Below are 16258 nucleotides of genomic sequence, written 5' to 3'. Positions count from 1 at the left end.
CTGTATTTAGCTGATAGTGAAACATTAAAAACAGATGAGAAGATTTTCATGCAAGGAATTGTGCGACTTCTAAACCCTCTTGGCTCCTATCACTTGGCACACCAAAGTATTTTCTAAACCACACCGTTAGCTTAGTGGGGACACACAATTCATCTAGATTGCAGAAATCATCAATTCACCGTAAAGGAAAAAGATTAGAGAGAGAGAGAGAGAAAGGTAGACTTACAAGAAAAGAGAAAGGAACAAATTACCAGATCCCACCATCGCTGTTCCCCACGACCGCCACCACCACCGCCACGACTGCCATTGCCACTGCCGCCGCGCCCTCCATCACGACGAGCACCACTGCGACTGGAGAAGAAACCTCCCCCACGACGACCACCTTCGTAATCACCTTCAATCAAATGATTTTTATGGATTTGTCGAATGGTTTTTGAGAGAGAGAGGGAAGTGTCGCGAGAGAAAAAAAGAGAGAGTCGGGAAAAGAAAAAAAGAAAACGAGGAAAAAAAATATTGGTGTTTTATATTTTAAAAGGCATCCAATCAGAAGTTGCCACCTATCGTTGCTTCAAGCGTTTTTCCGATGCTCACTTGAGTAACGATTCTTAACATTTTGGGTTTTTCTTTTTGTTTTCGATTTATTTTTGGTCCAGAAACTGACTGAGTAACCCATAAAAAACTGCCACTGGACATGGCTCTAAGGATTCATCATAATATACGGCACCGTTTCGCAGATGACATGGAACTAAAACGAGGAACAAAACAAAAACCATCGCTAACAGTAATAATAATTAAATACGGTAAGTAACACGTCAACAAGATATTTGTTACCGAATCTAACGTTTAAAAAACACATCACAATTTATAAACGCTTCATATTTTACCACGTAGGTACACTCACTGTACATATAACCACACTAGATAACTCAGATATTTTATTTTTATTATTTTTTTCTTTCAATGAGTACAGTTCAGCCACGTCTGTCTCTCAGACAAAACGCAAAAGTATTGTTTTTTTTTTTTTTTTTTTTTTTTTTGTGTTCCCTTCTTCATCGTTTGATTTGTCAACTCATCAACAATAATACCCAAACCCTAAAACAATCCTCAATCATCGATTCAACAATCAAAATTTCCCTATTTTGAAGGATAAAAATCAAACCTTTGGTAGTTTTCCTCTGTTTTGATTCCTGTGAAAAATCAAATCTTTGCATAATTTTATTGCCCCCTCTCTGTATCATCATTTAATGAAGAAGAGGATCTGAGATTAGGGAGAGAGATTTTTAGGGAATGATGGGTTTTGCTGTATCGGATGAATTGTTAGGAACTGTGGCTCCGATTGTGGTGTATTGGTTGTATTCTGGGATTTACGTAGCGCTATCGTCTTTGGAGAGTTATAGATTACATTCAAAGGCTGAAGAAGCAGAGAAGAATCTTGTTTCGAAATCTAATGTTGTCAAAGGTGTTCTTCTTCAGCAGGTTGTTCAAGCTGTTGTCGCTATTCTTTTGTTCACGGTATAGTTTTCTTCTTCTTTCGTAATCCCATTTTTTGTGTTTATGCTTTTGTGAAAAGTTAGGTTATACAAATTGGGGAGTTTTGCTATCTGATGTGATTGATGATGAAGTTATTTGTTTTATAAAAAGGGTTGTTGAATCTTTTTGAATTGATGTTAGTTGTCCTTGTCCACCCAAAAAGAGAAATTTTTTTGTAACATTTGCCAATTATGTATGTTCTGTAACATTTTAACCTTGTATGTAGATCATACAGATTGGTTGTTACTTGATAGTTGAATAGTTCTCAATCTTTCATGAGACTGGTGATAGATTGGTGTTAGAAACAGAGTTAGAGCTTTGAGTATAAGAGACCAGTTAAAGGCGTTGTTAGTGATTTGGCTATTGGTTTGGGACATGGGGAGAGCTTAGGGTGCTCTAGAATTCACCCTAGGACTCTTTCGTTGGTTTTTCCTGTGTTTGTCACTTGTATTCAGATTTAGAGAGGAATATTGATTCTGGTTTGGCTACTGATTTGGATATTGATTTGGATATTGACTCTGGTTCTTATCAGCTTTTCTGATGAGTAGCAATATAAAACTTTGCTAAGTCTGATAAATATGCTTTCACAAGGTTTTCTGTTGAATAAATTGCAACGAGTTATTATGTAGTGATAGCAGGAATGGTGTTATAATCCATGTAGCAGTGTCATAGATTCTTGTTTGCCTTAGTTAGCTCTACTCTGCTGCATTGAATGATGTTTAGCCTGAGTACTTGTTATGTCTTGGCGTGGGTTGCTAGACAAGTCTTTAATAGAGTCTCTGATAGATTGATTTGTCAATACCATGGAATAACTTTTTTCTTCGTTTGTTCTGGTGTCTTGCGTTAACACTCATCACATATGCTTATCTATTGTGTCTATGCAGGTGACAGGAAGTGATGCCGAAGCAGACAAAGCGCAACAGTTTTCCATTTTGGTCCTAGCAAGACAGTTTGTGACGGCCATGATAATCCTCGACACATGGCAATACTTCATGCATCGATATATGCATCACAACAAGTTCTTATACAAACATATCCACTCTCAACACCATCGTCTCATCGTCCCATATGCATATGGAGCGTTATACAACCATCCAGTAGAAGGTCTTCTCTTGGATACAGTTGGAGGGGCCTTATCTTTCCTAGTCTCTGGTATGTCACCAAGAACTTCCATCTTCTTCTTCTCTTTCGCCACAATCAAGACCGTGGATGACCATTGCGGTCTCTGGCTTCCTGGAAACTTATTCCATATGGTGTTCAAGAACAACTCGGCTTACCATGATATCCATCATCAGCTCTATGGAACCAAATACAATTTTTCTCAGCCTTTCTTTGTCATGTGGGATCGGATTCTGGGAACTTACATGCCTTACTCGCTCGAGAAAAGAGAAGATGGAGGATTCGAAGCACGCCCGACTAAAGAATTCAAAGATGATTAAGATTTGTGGATTTGTGGATATATGTTTGTTTTATCTGCACTGAGGTTTGCTAATGGATGATATACTTGTGTCATGGAGGTGTGGTTTTAAATCAGAAACAGAACTGGTTTGCGTTTTTGCCTCTTTTTTTTTTACAAGAGCGAAGTAGTCAGAGTTGAGATTTGTATATAAACATTATCGAGTTGTTGTTCTACTTTGGATTTTTGTTTTGCATGTATTATTGTACCACACAGTACTGTTTACTTTTAATCTATTTGTTTACAAAGGGCATCCGTGAAGATTTGAGTTAAAATTACTTGGAGACTTGGTTACATTTTTAGTAATGCAGTTTAGGAGATCATATAAAACAACTGTGGCTATGATCAGAGGGAAGGAGCACGTGGGTGAGCTGAGGTAGATGAAGTTGGAAGTGCAGAGGAGATCTGTGAGGTTGTAGCAATCATGCATTATCTGAGAGTATTAACAACGGATTAGAGAGTTAATGATCTAGAAGCTCTCTTGTAATAGTGAGTGTATGGTTCTTTAGGTAAGGAATAAAGACAGAGTTTGATACCTCAAAGATCAGGTTAATAAATCAAAATCAGGACATATGTGTGTCCACAGATCTTGTTGATGAGGATTGATTAATTCAACACAAACAAAATTGAGGTTTTTTACAATTTTTTTCGCTAAGCATTTTTATAATATTTTTCCATTGATATTTGGTGCGGTAAATAAATAATTGATAAAATTGACTTGTAAAGAAGAAAAATTTAAAAGAAAACATAAGGTGTTGAAGTAAATATAATCTCAAAAATATCTACTAAAAGCACGAAACTATTGAGAAATTATATACTTTGGTATTCGATATTTTGACAAAACCCACACAAAAATGAGAAACAAAATAGGCAGATTTAACATATTTATATATATATATATATATATATATATATATATATATATATATATACATAAAGGGTATGCGGGAAAGAAAAAAAAACAGTTTAATAATTAGAAATATTGATGTGTTAATTGGCAACTGAATGCATTTTTGGTCATCTACAAAATATAAAATCAATATAATGTATAAATATTTTTATTCATGATCATATTTTATGTATTTTAAATTGATAAATATTAAGGGTATAATACATAACGCTTGACGAAACAGGGGTCTCAGGTGCCTCGGTTTGGGCCAGACTTTATTCCACTCCTCGCCGGAGTTTGGCGGGTGGCTTGTCCTCCGAAAATATAGCATTTTATGTGGCAAGTCTTATCCGGGTGTATATCGGTTACGACAAATCTAAAGCGGTGGGGCATTGCTTGTGATGCCGGTTGTGCTTGCTGTGGGGCTGATGAGGAAACGGTGAATCATGCTATTTTTAGGTGTCTGTCAGCTCGACAGACTTGGGCTTTAGCTCAGGTGAGGTGCCAGTTGGATCGGTTTCTTTCCCTACAGACTCTCTGTATGCAAATATGGATCATTTCCTGGGTTCTGCCAATCCAGGTTCTCATGTAGCGGCTTTTCCTTGAATGATGTAGTATATTTGGAAGGCGCGGAATGCGTTTGTGTTTGAGAATATGATGGATAAACCCGACGAGGTTGTAAGGTTAGCGGTAGGGGAGGGGGCTACATGGTTGCAGGCTCAGGCAGAGGATGTGGGTGAGAATGTGTCATTGAGTCCCAAAGCCACTAGTGGGCGAGAGGAGGGGGGGAGCGTAGGGAATCTCCCTATTGCTTATTCTGGTTACAGGTGTTTTGTTGATGGCTCATGGAAAGCGGAGGATGACTATGCGGGTGCAGGTTGGGTGTGCTCATCCTATCAGGATGCTTCGACGAAGAAGGGAGCGGCCAATTTCAGAAGCAATCTTTCCCTATTGCATGCTGAAGTAGAAACCTTTGTCTGGGCTATGCGGTGCATTATTGGCCATGACTATCGGGAGGTAGCGTTTTATACAGATTGCTCAGACTTGGTGAAGATGGTGTTTTTTCCTCAGGACTGGCCAGCTTTCAAGACTTACCTTGATGATATCAGGATAGACAGGAAGGAGTTTTCTTCTTTCTCTTTATCTCTTATTTCTAGATATACTAATGTAAATACGGATTCTTTGGCACGCCAGGCGCATACATCTCCGCATCCGATTATTTTTCTAAACTCTTTTCCTTCACATTGGCTCTTTTGAGCTGATCTTATTGTTGTCAAAAGAAAAAGAAAAAAAAAATTAAGATTAAGCCGTAGAAAAATTTCCACTTTATTGTTTTAATTATTAAATTCAATTACGACATCATACTCGTAAATTTTAAAACATCACTCCTCTCAACTACTTGCGTGAGGTAAAAAAATTTCAAATCATCAACTTGTAAATGAAAGATTCAAAAAACTTTTATAACCACCCGTGAAAGAAGGTTTGCTGACTAGTTTACATGGGAAGGATCTCAATTGTTGAAATGAATGGAATGTGAATTGTAATTTCTAAAGAACATGTGCTTTGTGTGGTTTCGTTTTTTTGTAGACTTCTCATTATGATTGTAAGATCAGAGTGAGAACACGAGGATGAAGAGAAGTGTTTTCTGTATATTACGAAGAACCTTTTACAGAGACTTTATACAAGAGAGCGTATCTTCCTACTTAAATACAAAGAGATATGATATATCAATCACCTATGAAATAGTAAAGGCAATTACATGATTCGATTTCCTTATCAGATGGGATATGATTATATGATATCCCATTACCCCCCCCCTCAAACTGGAGCATGTAGATCTTGAATGCCCAGTTTGTCTCGAAAGCTTGCAAAAGATTGACTGCCCAGTGGCTTGGTGAAGATGTCAGCCAGTTGAGAAGTGGTCTCCACATGAGTTGTAGCAATGATCCCGGACTGTATCTTTTCACGAACAAAATGACAGTCGACTTCAATGTGTTTTGTGCGTTCATGAAACACTGGGTTTGTTGCGATGTAGATGGCGGATTTACTATCACACAAAACACGCATAGGTTGAGCATGTCGAACACCAAGATCGTAGAGAACACGTTTGAGCCATAGCAACTCCTTTGTAAGAAACGCCATAGCTCGATATTCGGCCTCAGTTGAGGACATGCTCACTGTTTTCTGCTTTCTTGTTTTCCAAGATATCGGAGATGTGCCAAGTTGAACAAAATAACCAGTAACTGAACGACGAGTCGTAGGACATGTCGCGTAGTCGGAGTCGCACCAACCCTGAATCTGAAAGTCTGTCGTAGCTCGCAACAAAATCCCTTGTCCTGCAGTCCCCTTTAAATATCGAACAGCCCTTAATGTTGCCTGCCAATGATCCTCTCTAGGCTTTTGCATAAATTGTGCTAAAACATGAACGCAAAAAGCCAAATCAGGTCGGGTTGCAGACAAGTAGATGAGTCGACCAACTAACCGGCGATACCGAGCTGGTTGAGACAATAATGTCGACTTGGAAAGAGCAAGCTTGTGGTTCTGCTCTAGTGGAAAAGATTCTGGTTTGGACCCAAGGAGACCAGCATCAGATACAATTTCTAAGGCATACTTACGTTGACTCAAGTAGAAACCTGTAGAACTTCTAGCAACCTCAATCCCCAAAAAATATTTCACAGGACCAAGATCTTTCATCTTGAAACAAGAAGCAAGATAGTCTTTAAAAATCTCCAAAGCACCAACGGAATTGCTGGTCACAATCATATCATCAACATAGATAAGAAGGTTAAGGTGAATACCTCCTTTAGCAAACGTGAACAACGAGTAGTCGGAGAGAGATTGGACAAACCCATAGTCACGGAGCTTGCTTGAGACCGTACAGGGATTTGCGCAATTGACATATTTTATTAGGGTCAGAGACATGAAAACCTGGTGGAGGTTTCATGTATACCTCCTCATCAAGATCACCGTGTAAAATTGCATTTTGAACATCCATTTGATGTACAGGCCAGTTGTTACCCACAGCAGTGGCAAGAAACAAACGAACAGTTTCCATCTTTGCAACAGGAGCAAAGGTGTCTCCATAATCAACGCCTTCTACCTGTTTATTTCCAAGAGCGACAAGTCGCGCTTTGTAACGCTCAACAGTACCATCCGCTTTGTGTTTAACTTTATAAACCCATTTAGAGCCAATTGCGTGTTTTCCAGGAGGCAAATCCTCGATGGTCCATGTCTCGTTTGCCTCTAATGCATCAACTTCAGACCCCATTGCATTTTTCCAAACTTTGATTTCCATTGCTTGCTTAAAAGACTTTGGTTCAACGACAGCTGTAATAGCTGCTAAGTAGGCCCGATGTGTGGCAGAGAAACGAGTACAGCCAATGTAATTTCCAATAGGATACAAAGACCTTGATTTAGATGGATCTAACAAGCGTGTGTGTACTGTATTGGTGACATACCCGTGTAATCGGACCGAGCGTGTGCGTGGTCGTGTACTCTGCCGGACCGGATTGACTGGTTCAACAGGAGGAACAGACTCGGCTTCAGATAACTCTGCAGTGGCAGAGCGTGGAGAATCAGGCGGAGAGATCGCAGAGGACGATGGCGAGGAGATCGGCTCGGGAGATGAGGATCCCGTAGGAGAGTTAGACTCGGAGGAAGAATCACCTAAAGCGGGTGAAGCATGAGTGTCGGAAGAAGGGGACGGAGCCGGTGGTGGAGATGTCAGAACAACAGGGGATGTCTCGGTTGAAGACGACCCCGACGATTCATTCAAGGAGGAGGTTATTGGGCCAGCAGAAGTTGTTGGGCTTGGAATGTTGGGCTGACCATTTAAATCGCATAAAGGATCAGAAATAAGTGAGGCCCATAAGACAGCTCCTTCTTCTTGTAAATCACTTCCCGAGATTGGAACTGCAACTTGTTGAAACGGGAATTCATTTTCACAGAATCTGACATTGCGTGACACGAAGAACTCATGTTGATCAAGATCATATAATCGCCAAGCCTTCTTCCCATAGGGATAACCGACAAAGATGCACCTACGAGTTCGAGCTGCAAATTTATCGCCTTTATGAGCCTGATTGTGGGCATAACATAAACTGCCAAATACCTTCAAATGTGAATAATCCGGTGCAGTCTTATGAAGTCTCTCATACGGAGTTTCACCATTCATCACAGAGCTTGGAGTTCTGTTGATCAAATATGCTGCTGTTAATACACATTCGCCCCAAAAATCAATTGGTAGCTTGAAAACGTAATGCTCTAGCAACATTCAAGATATGGCGATGCTTCCTCTCAACTCTCCCATTCTGTTGAGGAGTGCCGACACATGATGTTTCATGAACAATCCCTTGAGAACGAAAATAGGCTCCCATGGAAGTGAATTCGGTCCCATTATCACTACAAACACATTTTACTTGTGCTTGAAACTGACGAGCAACTAAGGTGATGAAATTTTTGAGGTTTGTTGCAGTTTCTGTTTTATCATTCTGAAGATAAAGCCAAACACTTCATGAGTAATCATCTACAACTGTGAGAAAATAACGAGCACCAGAAGATGATGGTGTCTTATACGGCCCCCACAGATCAATATGAATTAGCTCAAAAACAGCAGAAGTTTTATTATTGCTTATTGGAAACGAAGATCTGGTTTGCTTAGCGCGGAGACAAATATCACACGCCTTATTGGAAATTTCAGAAACAACAGAAACATCAACTTGTTTAAGTGAACAAACAACTCTAGGAGAAGGATGCCCCATCCTCTTATGCCACAAATCATAGGATTTCTCTTCGCGAACACTTGCAGTAGCAGCCAACACCATCGTGCATAAGTGGAAGGATCCTAACTCTCGCCTACCCGCACCAATCATCATCCTCGAAGCGCGGTCCTGAATAACAAGGAACTTGTCAGCTAACTGTACTATGCAACCAAGCTCATCCATTAGCTGACCAACAGAAATCAAATCTGACTGAAATTCCTCAACATAAAACACAGATTTCAACAACAAATCTGGTCCCAACAGGACTGTCCCCTCCTTAGTAGCTATTCGTTCTCTACCATCTGCCAAAATAACTAATACTGGCTGTACCATGTCTCTCACATCAGTGAGAAGATGATATTTTCGTGTAAGATGGTGAGATGCACCAGTGTCGAGTATCCAAGTAGAGTGAGACTTACCCGATAGTTTTTCGGTGGATAGGTTTGTGCCACTGCTGCTGGCATTCGTGCTACCATTCAGAAAAGTCATGAGGGTGCGCCACTGTGTATCAGTCAAACCATTGACCCCATCACGATCCTTGTCAGTAATCACATAGTTTGCTTGTTCACCGTTTGCTGGAGCTGTTACACGAACGGCGTTGGCAAAGGAAACAGCACCACGACCACGTCCATTGGAAGACGTAAAACCTTGCCCACCACGACCACGACCTGTTGCTGAACGAGACCTCGGTCGGTCTCCCCACCAATCTGGATACCCGATCACGGCATAACAACTCTCCGAAGCATGGCCTGAACGATTGCAGTGTTTACAGAACATCAATTTTTCTTTCTCTTCTCTTCGAAACTGTGGCTTGACTTGAGCAGCAAAGGCACTGATCTCCTGATTCTCCTCAGAAACTTTCGTCACATGTCTTCCCAAATCTTCCTCTTGACGTACAATGTTGTACACTTCTTCCAAGGACGGAAGTGGGACACGAGAGACCAGATTGGACCGAACGATTCGAAAATTTTCTTCAAGACCAAACAAGAACTCGTGCACTTTATCCTCCTCACGATCATGTTCTTGCAAGGTGCCCAAGTCACAGACGCATTTGCCACACTTACAAACACGTAGGGGCCTGCAACTCGCCATGCTATCCCAGATTCGGTTGAGCTTTCCATAGTAGGCCTCAACCGCAAGAGTTCTCTGCTTACAACAAGCCAATTCTGCCTTGAGTTGTTGAATGCGAGGTCCACTTGTCACCGAGAAACGTTTCTTCAGCTGATCCCACAAATCCTTCGCAACATCACGATGTGAGATGTTGGAACGAATAGAAGAGTCAATCGACATCTTGATCCATGAAACAAGCAAAGCTTGAATCGTCCACCAGTCCTCCAAATCTGGAGATCCTTCAGCTGGGCGTGAAATAGACCCATCGATAAATCCAAATTTTTTTCGTGAGCTAAGCGCCGTTTTCATCCCGCACGCTCATTCGTCATAATTTGTTCCCTTCAACAATGGATGAGAGATCACTGCACCCGGATTGTCGGCAGAGGTCAAATCATAAGGTGAGATTGTTCTTCTCACCTCCGTTGTCAGAGTCGTTGTTGCAGCACCATTCGAGTTTGTACCTTCGGTTGTCATCTTCGTTTGTTTGTTTCTTTGTTTTGTCTTTTTTTTTTTTTTTTAGGAAAAATTTTCAGGCTCTGATCCCATGTAAGATCAGAGTGAGAACACGAGGATGAAGAGAAGTGTTTTCAGTATATTACGAAGAACCTTTTACAGAGACTTTATACAAGAGAGCGTATCTTCCTATTTAAATACAAAGAGATATGATATATCAATCACCTATGAAATAGTAAAGGCAATTACATGATTCGATTTCCTTATCAGATGGGATATGATTATATGATATCCCATTAATGATTTTCAATAAATGTAATTTTCATTATGATTTTCGCAAAACCTTGCAGGTCACGAGAATTACTGAAACGAGTGTTGTAAAACTGAATGCGTATATCTTATTTTCCGCAAAGGATGAAATTTCTTGGTTTTCTAGTGCTTTAGAAAGACTGAAGGTGAGTTTTGAAGAGGGTGCAGTGCTCAACCTATAAGAAGTGCTTCATTCAAACGAAGACTACACAGAGACAACTTGAGTCATGTCCAGTTCCGACAACATAGATGACACTTATATTTTCAAGGTTCAAAATCAAGACCAATGCTATTGATTTCACTATTTTCAGTCACTAATCTATCAGTTACTCCACTTCTCTTTGTTTGATCAAATTTACTTTTGTGTGACAATGTTTATTTGAGCGAAGTTCAGATTTTGAATTGGTTATGTTCTTTGATCAAAGCTGTTGACTTTTTATCAACATGAACGTAACAGTTGTAGCTGAACTCTTTAAGATTTGCAAAAGCTCACGTCTTTGTTTACACTTATAGGGATCATGACTATTCTATCTACTACACTCGCTTGGGCTGCTCCAAATTTAGTAAGATATTGTGAAAAATGCTTATAAGATAACCTTTACTTTACCATGGGATCTCTATGAATTTTGCAACTAAATGCTGATTTAAACCGCATTTGCACATCTCTCTCGTAAACGGACTCATCACATAACAACATTGTTATTGTTTTGGCTTCGGCTTATGGTCTTTGTGGGACGGTTTTTAAGGAGTGTATGATAATTTTGATGACATGAGGAACAAAATTTATTTCCAAGGATTACATTCACTGTTATGAGAATGTTTTGTCATCTAAATCCGTTTTCTATGCAAGGGTTCTCAAAGTATTGGCTGAAGTCGAAGCAGAACTCGTTGGTTTTTTTTTCATTTAACCTCTTTTCCATGTTTAGAGAGAATGCTTTTGGGTTGAAAGTTGAAATTTGCTCAATCCTAATCAGGACAGAGTAAACTAACCTCTTTTCCATGTTTAGAGAGAATGCTTTTGGGTTGAAACTTGCTCAATCCTAATCAGGACAGAGTAAAGTGTCCACAGATTACATTTTTTCGTATTTTAATATTGGATTCTTTGAACTTTGTAGTGTGTAAGCCAGAATCTTACAAATTTTTTGATCATCGTCTTGTTGATGAGAATTATTTAAGGTCTTAAGGAGGTCGGTTACTCTAATGATATATTATTCAAAAATGGTAAGTGGAGATGGACTAGACTTTGGTGCAATATAAATGTGATTTCTAGAGACAAAGCCAAGACATTATTAATACTCATACAACATGTTCGCGAAGACAGAGGTATGGGTGCTTGGGCTTTAAGATTTTCAACTTTGACTCCTAACATTTTCATAATAACACAATGGATTATTTATTTATATAAAGCTCTAAAATCAAGTACACACGTTTGGGAAGTTAAAAAAAAACTAAAATGAGTCAATAGAAAGCTTGAAGAGACAAAATGGTATTTACCGAGGAAACTTGGCTTTTTGTGATCTCATTGAATTTGATATATTCCTAGAGTTTGGCCTATATATAGTTTGATTCTGGTTTGGAGTAGATCAATCGGTTAGGAGACAGATTTTTAAAAGTCAGAAACAAAAATGTAAAAGGACATTCGTTGAGAGCGACATATACAATAGGAGCAAAACTAGTTTACTAAGGTAATTACGGAGTACAAATTAGTATCAATTCAAGTATTGATTTGGACATCATGCATTAGTCTCGGTCACTTTCTGGTTTTTAATTTTAACCTATTCAGCTGGTACATATTAATTACTATTTGACATTGTAGTAAATAATTGATAAAAATGATGGTCCTTGTAGAGATAAAATAGTATTAAAGAAAACTCAGGTTATTGAAGTAAATGTTAACCTCAACTAGATTTACTAAAAGCAGGAAACTGTTGAGAGATTCTATACTTTGGTATTCGATATTTTGACAATACCCATATAAAAAATGAGAAACAAAATAGGCAGATTTGACTTTTGCCTTGTAAATGTTTCAGGCGCCCTCTTGTAATTGAGTTTTTTAGATCGTACTATAAGTCTTCAAATATCATTTCTTGTGTCATAAATTAATCTGTTTAATGTGGAAGTAAATGAACGTATCCGAGGTATTGTATACAGTTATACACATCTAAAACTCACTAATTCAAACTTACTCTTTTTCCGTTACTAATACGCATGTGGACGTGAAAAAAAGTGGATAGGTACTCCCTGTAGACTATAGTCATATAAACGTTATCAGTAAGACAGTAACATGTTAACGTGGTATTCATACTAAGTAGTCATATTAATGGTACGACTGTGAACACGTTATACCAAAAAGGTATTCGTGAGAATTTATCAGTTGACATGTTACCTTGAATGGGTTTTGGTGGACACGACACGATATTGTGTACATGTTTACCATAGAACAATATTATGACTGTGTCATGATTCATGATATTATAAGCGATCAACTATTATATACTACGAAGAACTTACGTCTCAGTTAAACTAGATTGAGTGTAATGATCTGGTTCACATATCTGATTAGATCACATGAAGGATAGATAAAAATGGTCAACATACTATAGTCAGTCACATGTTATATCTTTTGTCTTTTAAGTCGAAACTTAATTTTGTCAGTTCCTGACAGAAATCAGTGGGGATAGAATTAACCTGTTGGAATAAAAATGAAACGTTCAGAGATTTTCGGATTTCCGGAAAATATTCTAGTCTTTTTGAATTTTTCATCATAACATTAGATTCTGAAAACCTAAATCTTAGTGCTATGCTAATTCTAATTTCGAATCTTTTAATTCGCCTCGGTTCTTGTTACACACGTCATTACGTCAAACAAGAGGGACCTTAACACATTTATTAATTACAGTTTACATAAATTACAGTAGTACAGTATATACTAGCACTATGTTTGTTTATTTTTTTCGTGTATAATTAATATTTTTTTTATATAGAACCTTCAGATAATTTAAAACGAAACTGGTCACAAACACAAACACAACATGTCATGTAGGCGTTTTATTTATCCAATGACAAGAACCTTACACAAGAGTGTATGCAAAACGTATTTTGGTTACAAACAATTGCAACTTCAATCTCTTGCCATATCGTATTTTACAAAAGTGACTTAAAGCAGTCCACTAAGAGGTCAAATTTGAACTACTATGACGTATATTCCAAGACAGCACACAAACTCTTATCTAGAGATGCTTCTACTAAAGACTTACACTTTTGATATCAAACAACTCTTTACAATAAAATATTTGTGTAAAATCAGCGGAAAAGGCGGCTGATCCTTCGGGGTCAGACCCACAGGGCAGCATATATTTGTGTTCAAATCAAGCAAATAAACTTCACTCTTACCAACTCTCTCTTTTTTCCCATTTAGGGGTTAGAAAAAAACCTCACTACTCTTGTCACACTCACCCAATATCTTTCTTCTTACGGTAGGCTTAAACACAAGAGTGTTAAAAGTTTATAACCCTTGTCCAAAAAACATTCACTAGTTAATACTATATGGGAGAATTTAACGAAGAAGCTGCTAGGAAAATGGAAGATGTGTTGTTGCCTGGGTTTAGGTTTCATCCAACGGACGAGGAGCTCGTGAGTTTCTATCTAAAGCGGAAGGTTGAAGATCGCCCACTCTCCATCAAGCTCATTACACAGCTTGATATCTACAAATATGACCCATGGGATCTTCCAAGTACAGTCTCTTTTACTTTCTACTATCTCCTTTTTAAATCCCTAAACTATATATATTTTTTAATAAAATCCCTTTGGTGAATGTAGAGTTTGCAATGACGGGTGAGAAAGAGTGGTACTTCTACTGTCCAAGAGATAGAAAGTATAGGAACAGCACGAGACCGAATCGAGTGACTGGTGCTGGATTCTGGAAAGCCACGGGAACGGACAGGCCGATATACTCATCGGACGGAAGCAAGTGCATTGGCTTGAGGAAGTCACTTGTGTATTACAGTGGAAAAGCTGCTAAAGGCATTAAGACAGATTGGATGATGCATGAGTTTCGTTTGCCTTCTACTTCTTCACACATTCTTGGTGATACGCATCATGTCTCTTCCAACGTAAGCAATATTCATGTTGTTAGTAGTTAAGCTACATTATCATTTTAGTTATAAGCCCATGGCATGCATGCATATGGAGAAAAGGTTTAAACGCAAGACTGTTCTTATGTAATGTTGGTTTTAAAGAATCAGATTAATTAAAGCTAACTCAATTGATTAGTTAGTAATTAATAACATGGTGACGTTGGCTAAAAGAGCAAGAAACTAGGTTCTTATATAGTTGACAAAATTGTACTTTTATTTGTTGACAGAAAAAAAGTCTTATTTGTATAATAGCTATATATATTTGTTTTTCTTTTTTCTTTTCCTTCCTTTGGACTATTTATGTTACCTAATTGGTCTAATCTTATTTATATATGTGAAAATGCAGGATTCATGGGCTATATGCAGAATATTAAAGAAGATAAACACAACGGCATTTAGAGCTATATCTCACTCCTTTGTTTCCTCATTACAGCAAGACGCCGCGCCGACATAAAGCCCTGTGAAAAACCATCAAACATATCCCAAATTTCGTTAGACAAGATCCTCCCGAATAGTTCTTGCTTAAAGTTTTACAATGAGGATATGAATGTGGCTCAACCGAGTTCATGTTTTGATCATAAAGAAGCTACCGAGAGTAGTACTTGTACAACTACTAGTCCCTTTTCTTACTTGGATTTCGGTTCTTTAGACACTCACACTCCTAGTCCGCGTCTAGACCAACAGTACCTGAGAAGCCTCTTGCTTGTCCCACAAGAAACACAACCACCTCAGTTCCCAAAGTTCATCAACAACTACATGATCTCGTCGTCAGCAGACTCATCCTTTCTGAACCAATACACAAATCTTATAGGCTCAAACATCGACCTCAGTAGTGCGATATTGGCGCATAAACAATGTCCTGCTCTGGTGAGTCTACCGCAAGCGCACAATCATGAGACCCATATTGAGGAGATCATATTGAGTAATACGAATCATGCTCTCTATCACTTACCTTCAAGTAGTGTTGGAGATCAGAAGCATCACTACATGTCGCTAGAGAATTACTACTCCTCATTATCTGCTTCTTTTTCCATTACTTGATAGTTGATATACGTTGTTCCATATATTTTAGATATAACATCACATCCCCAAGATTATTTTATGTCTGCTTTTTTTAATTCTTTTTTCAAATTATTGTTTTTTTTTTTGTTTTTAATTTCTGCAAACCTAATTAGGCCAGTTCTAAGCCCAGATAACCTGACTAATTAGCACAATGCGATCCAGACACAAGCCGGTGTAGTACGTATTAAAATTTAGACACGATTTTGTATATATATATAAAAAAAAAACGTTTTGCATACAGGAAAACAACATGAGTTACTACAACCTGCAATTTATTACGAAAAACTAGTGGTCGTAGATATAGTTAGAAATGTTAATTTAGGAAATGCGTAAGAATATTAGAAAATGCGTAGGAATATTTTGTACCAATTTCACTATAAGAAAACATGCGTTTTGCGAGGAACAGTTACGACGGACTATAGCTCTCGCAAATTTGCGGTGGATTTGTGAAGAAAGTACGAGAAATCTCTCGCTTTTATCGATTTGCGAGGGATTTGCTACATATTCGTCCATCGCAAAACGCGTGCTTGTAGTGTTTTCATGAAAATTTAAC

At 38.4% G+C, this 16258-nt stretch overlaps 2 protein-coding genes and 1 pseudogene across 2 annotated transcripts; all 3 read left to right on the top strand.

The window, feature by feature from the left end:
- The first annotated feature begins 459 nt into the window (after nucleotides 1-459).
- LOC104788032 (sphinganine C4-monooxygenase 1) lies at nucleotides 460-3239 on the top strand. Its single transcript, XM_010513710.2, has 2 exons — nucleotides 460-1512; nucleotides 2415-3239. Exons 1-2 carry the CDS (start codon nucleotides 1288-1290, stop codon nucleotides 2967-2969), a joined length of 780 nt encoding a protein of 259 aa, XP_010512012.2. The 5' UTR covers nucleotides 460-1287; the 3' UTR covers nucleotides 2970-3239.
- A 970-nt stretch (nucleotides 3240-4209) lies between these two features.
- Nucleotides 4210-5507, top strand: LOC147944845 (uncharacterized). The gene is made up of 3 exons (XM_087512745.1): nucleotides 4210-4371; nucleotides 4491-5042; nucleotides 5463-5507. Exons 1-3 carry the CDS (start codon nucleotides 4210-4212, stop codon nucleotides 5505-5507), a joined length of 759 nt encoding a protein of 252 aa, XP_087368871.1.
- Nucleotides 5508-14050: 8543 nt separating this feature from the next.
- On the top strand, nucleotides 14051-15684 carry LOC104789731 (protein FEZ pseudogene; annotated as a pseudogene).
- The last annotated feature ends 574 nt before the right edge of the window (nucleotides 15685-16258 follow it).

This window comes from Camelina sativa, chromosome 5, assembly GCF_030686135.1.
Source record: "Camelina sativa cultivar CO46 ecotype springtype chromosome 5, ASM3068613v1".
NCBI classification, from domain to species: Eukaryota; Viridiplantae; Streptophyta; class Magnoliopsida; order Brassicales; family Brassicaceae; genus Camelina; species Camelina sativa.
The sequence above is the reverse complement of the archived record's forward strand: the minus strand, read 5'-3'. Positions and strand labels throughout refer to the sequence as shown.

Bases quoted from the DNA above. Each gene is read 5' to 3' on its own strand.
- LOC104788032 (XM_010513710.2), top strand. From the start codon at position 1,288: ATGATGGGTTTTGCTGTATCGGATGAATTGTTAGGAACTGTGGCTCCG. The intron at 1,513-2,414 runs GTATAGTTTTCT...GTGTCTATGCAG, and splicing joins TCGCTATTCTTTTGTTCACG to GTGACAGGAAGTGATGCCGA.
- LOC147944845 (XM_087512745.1), top strand. From the start codon at position 4,210: ATGTGGCAAGTCTTATCCGGGTGTATATCGGTTACGACAAATCTAAAG. The intron at 4,372-4,490 runs GTGAGGTGCCAG...TGAATGATGTAG, and splicing joins AGACTTGGGCTTTAGCTCAG to TATATTTGGAAGGCGCGGAA. The intron at 5,043-5,462 runs GTAAATACGGAT...GTTTTTTTGTAG, and splicing joins TTATTTCTAGATATACTAAT to ACTTCTCATTATGATTGTAA.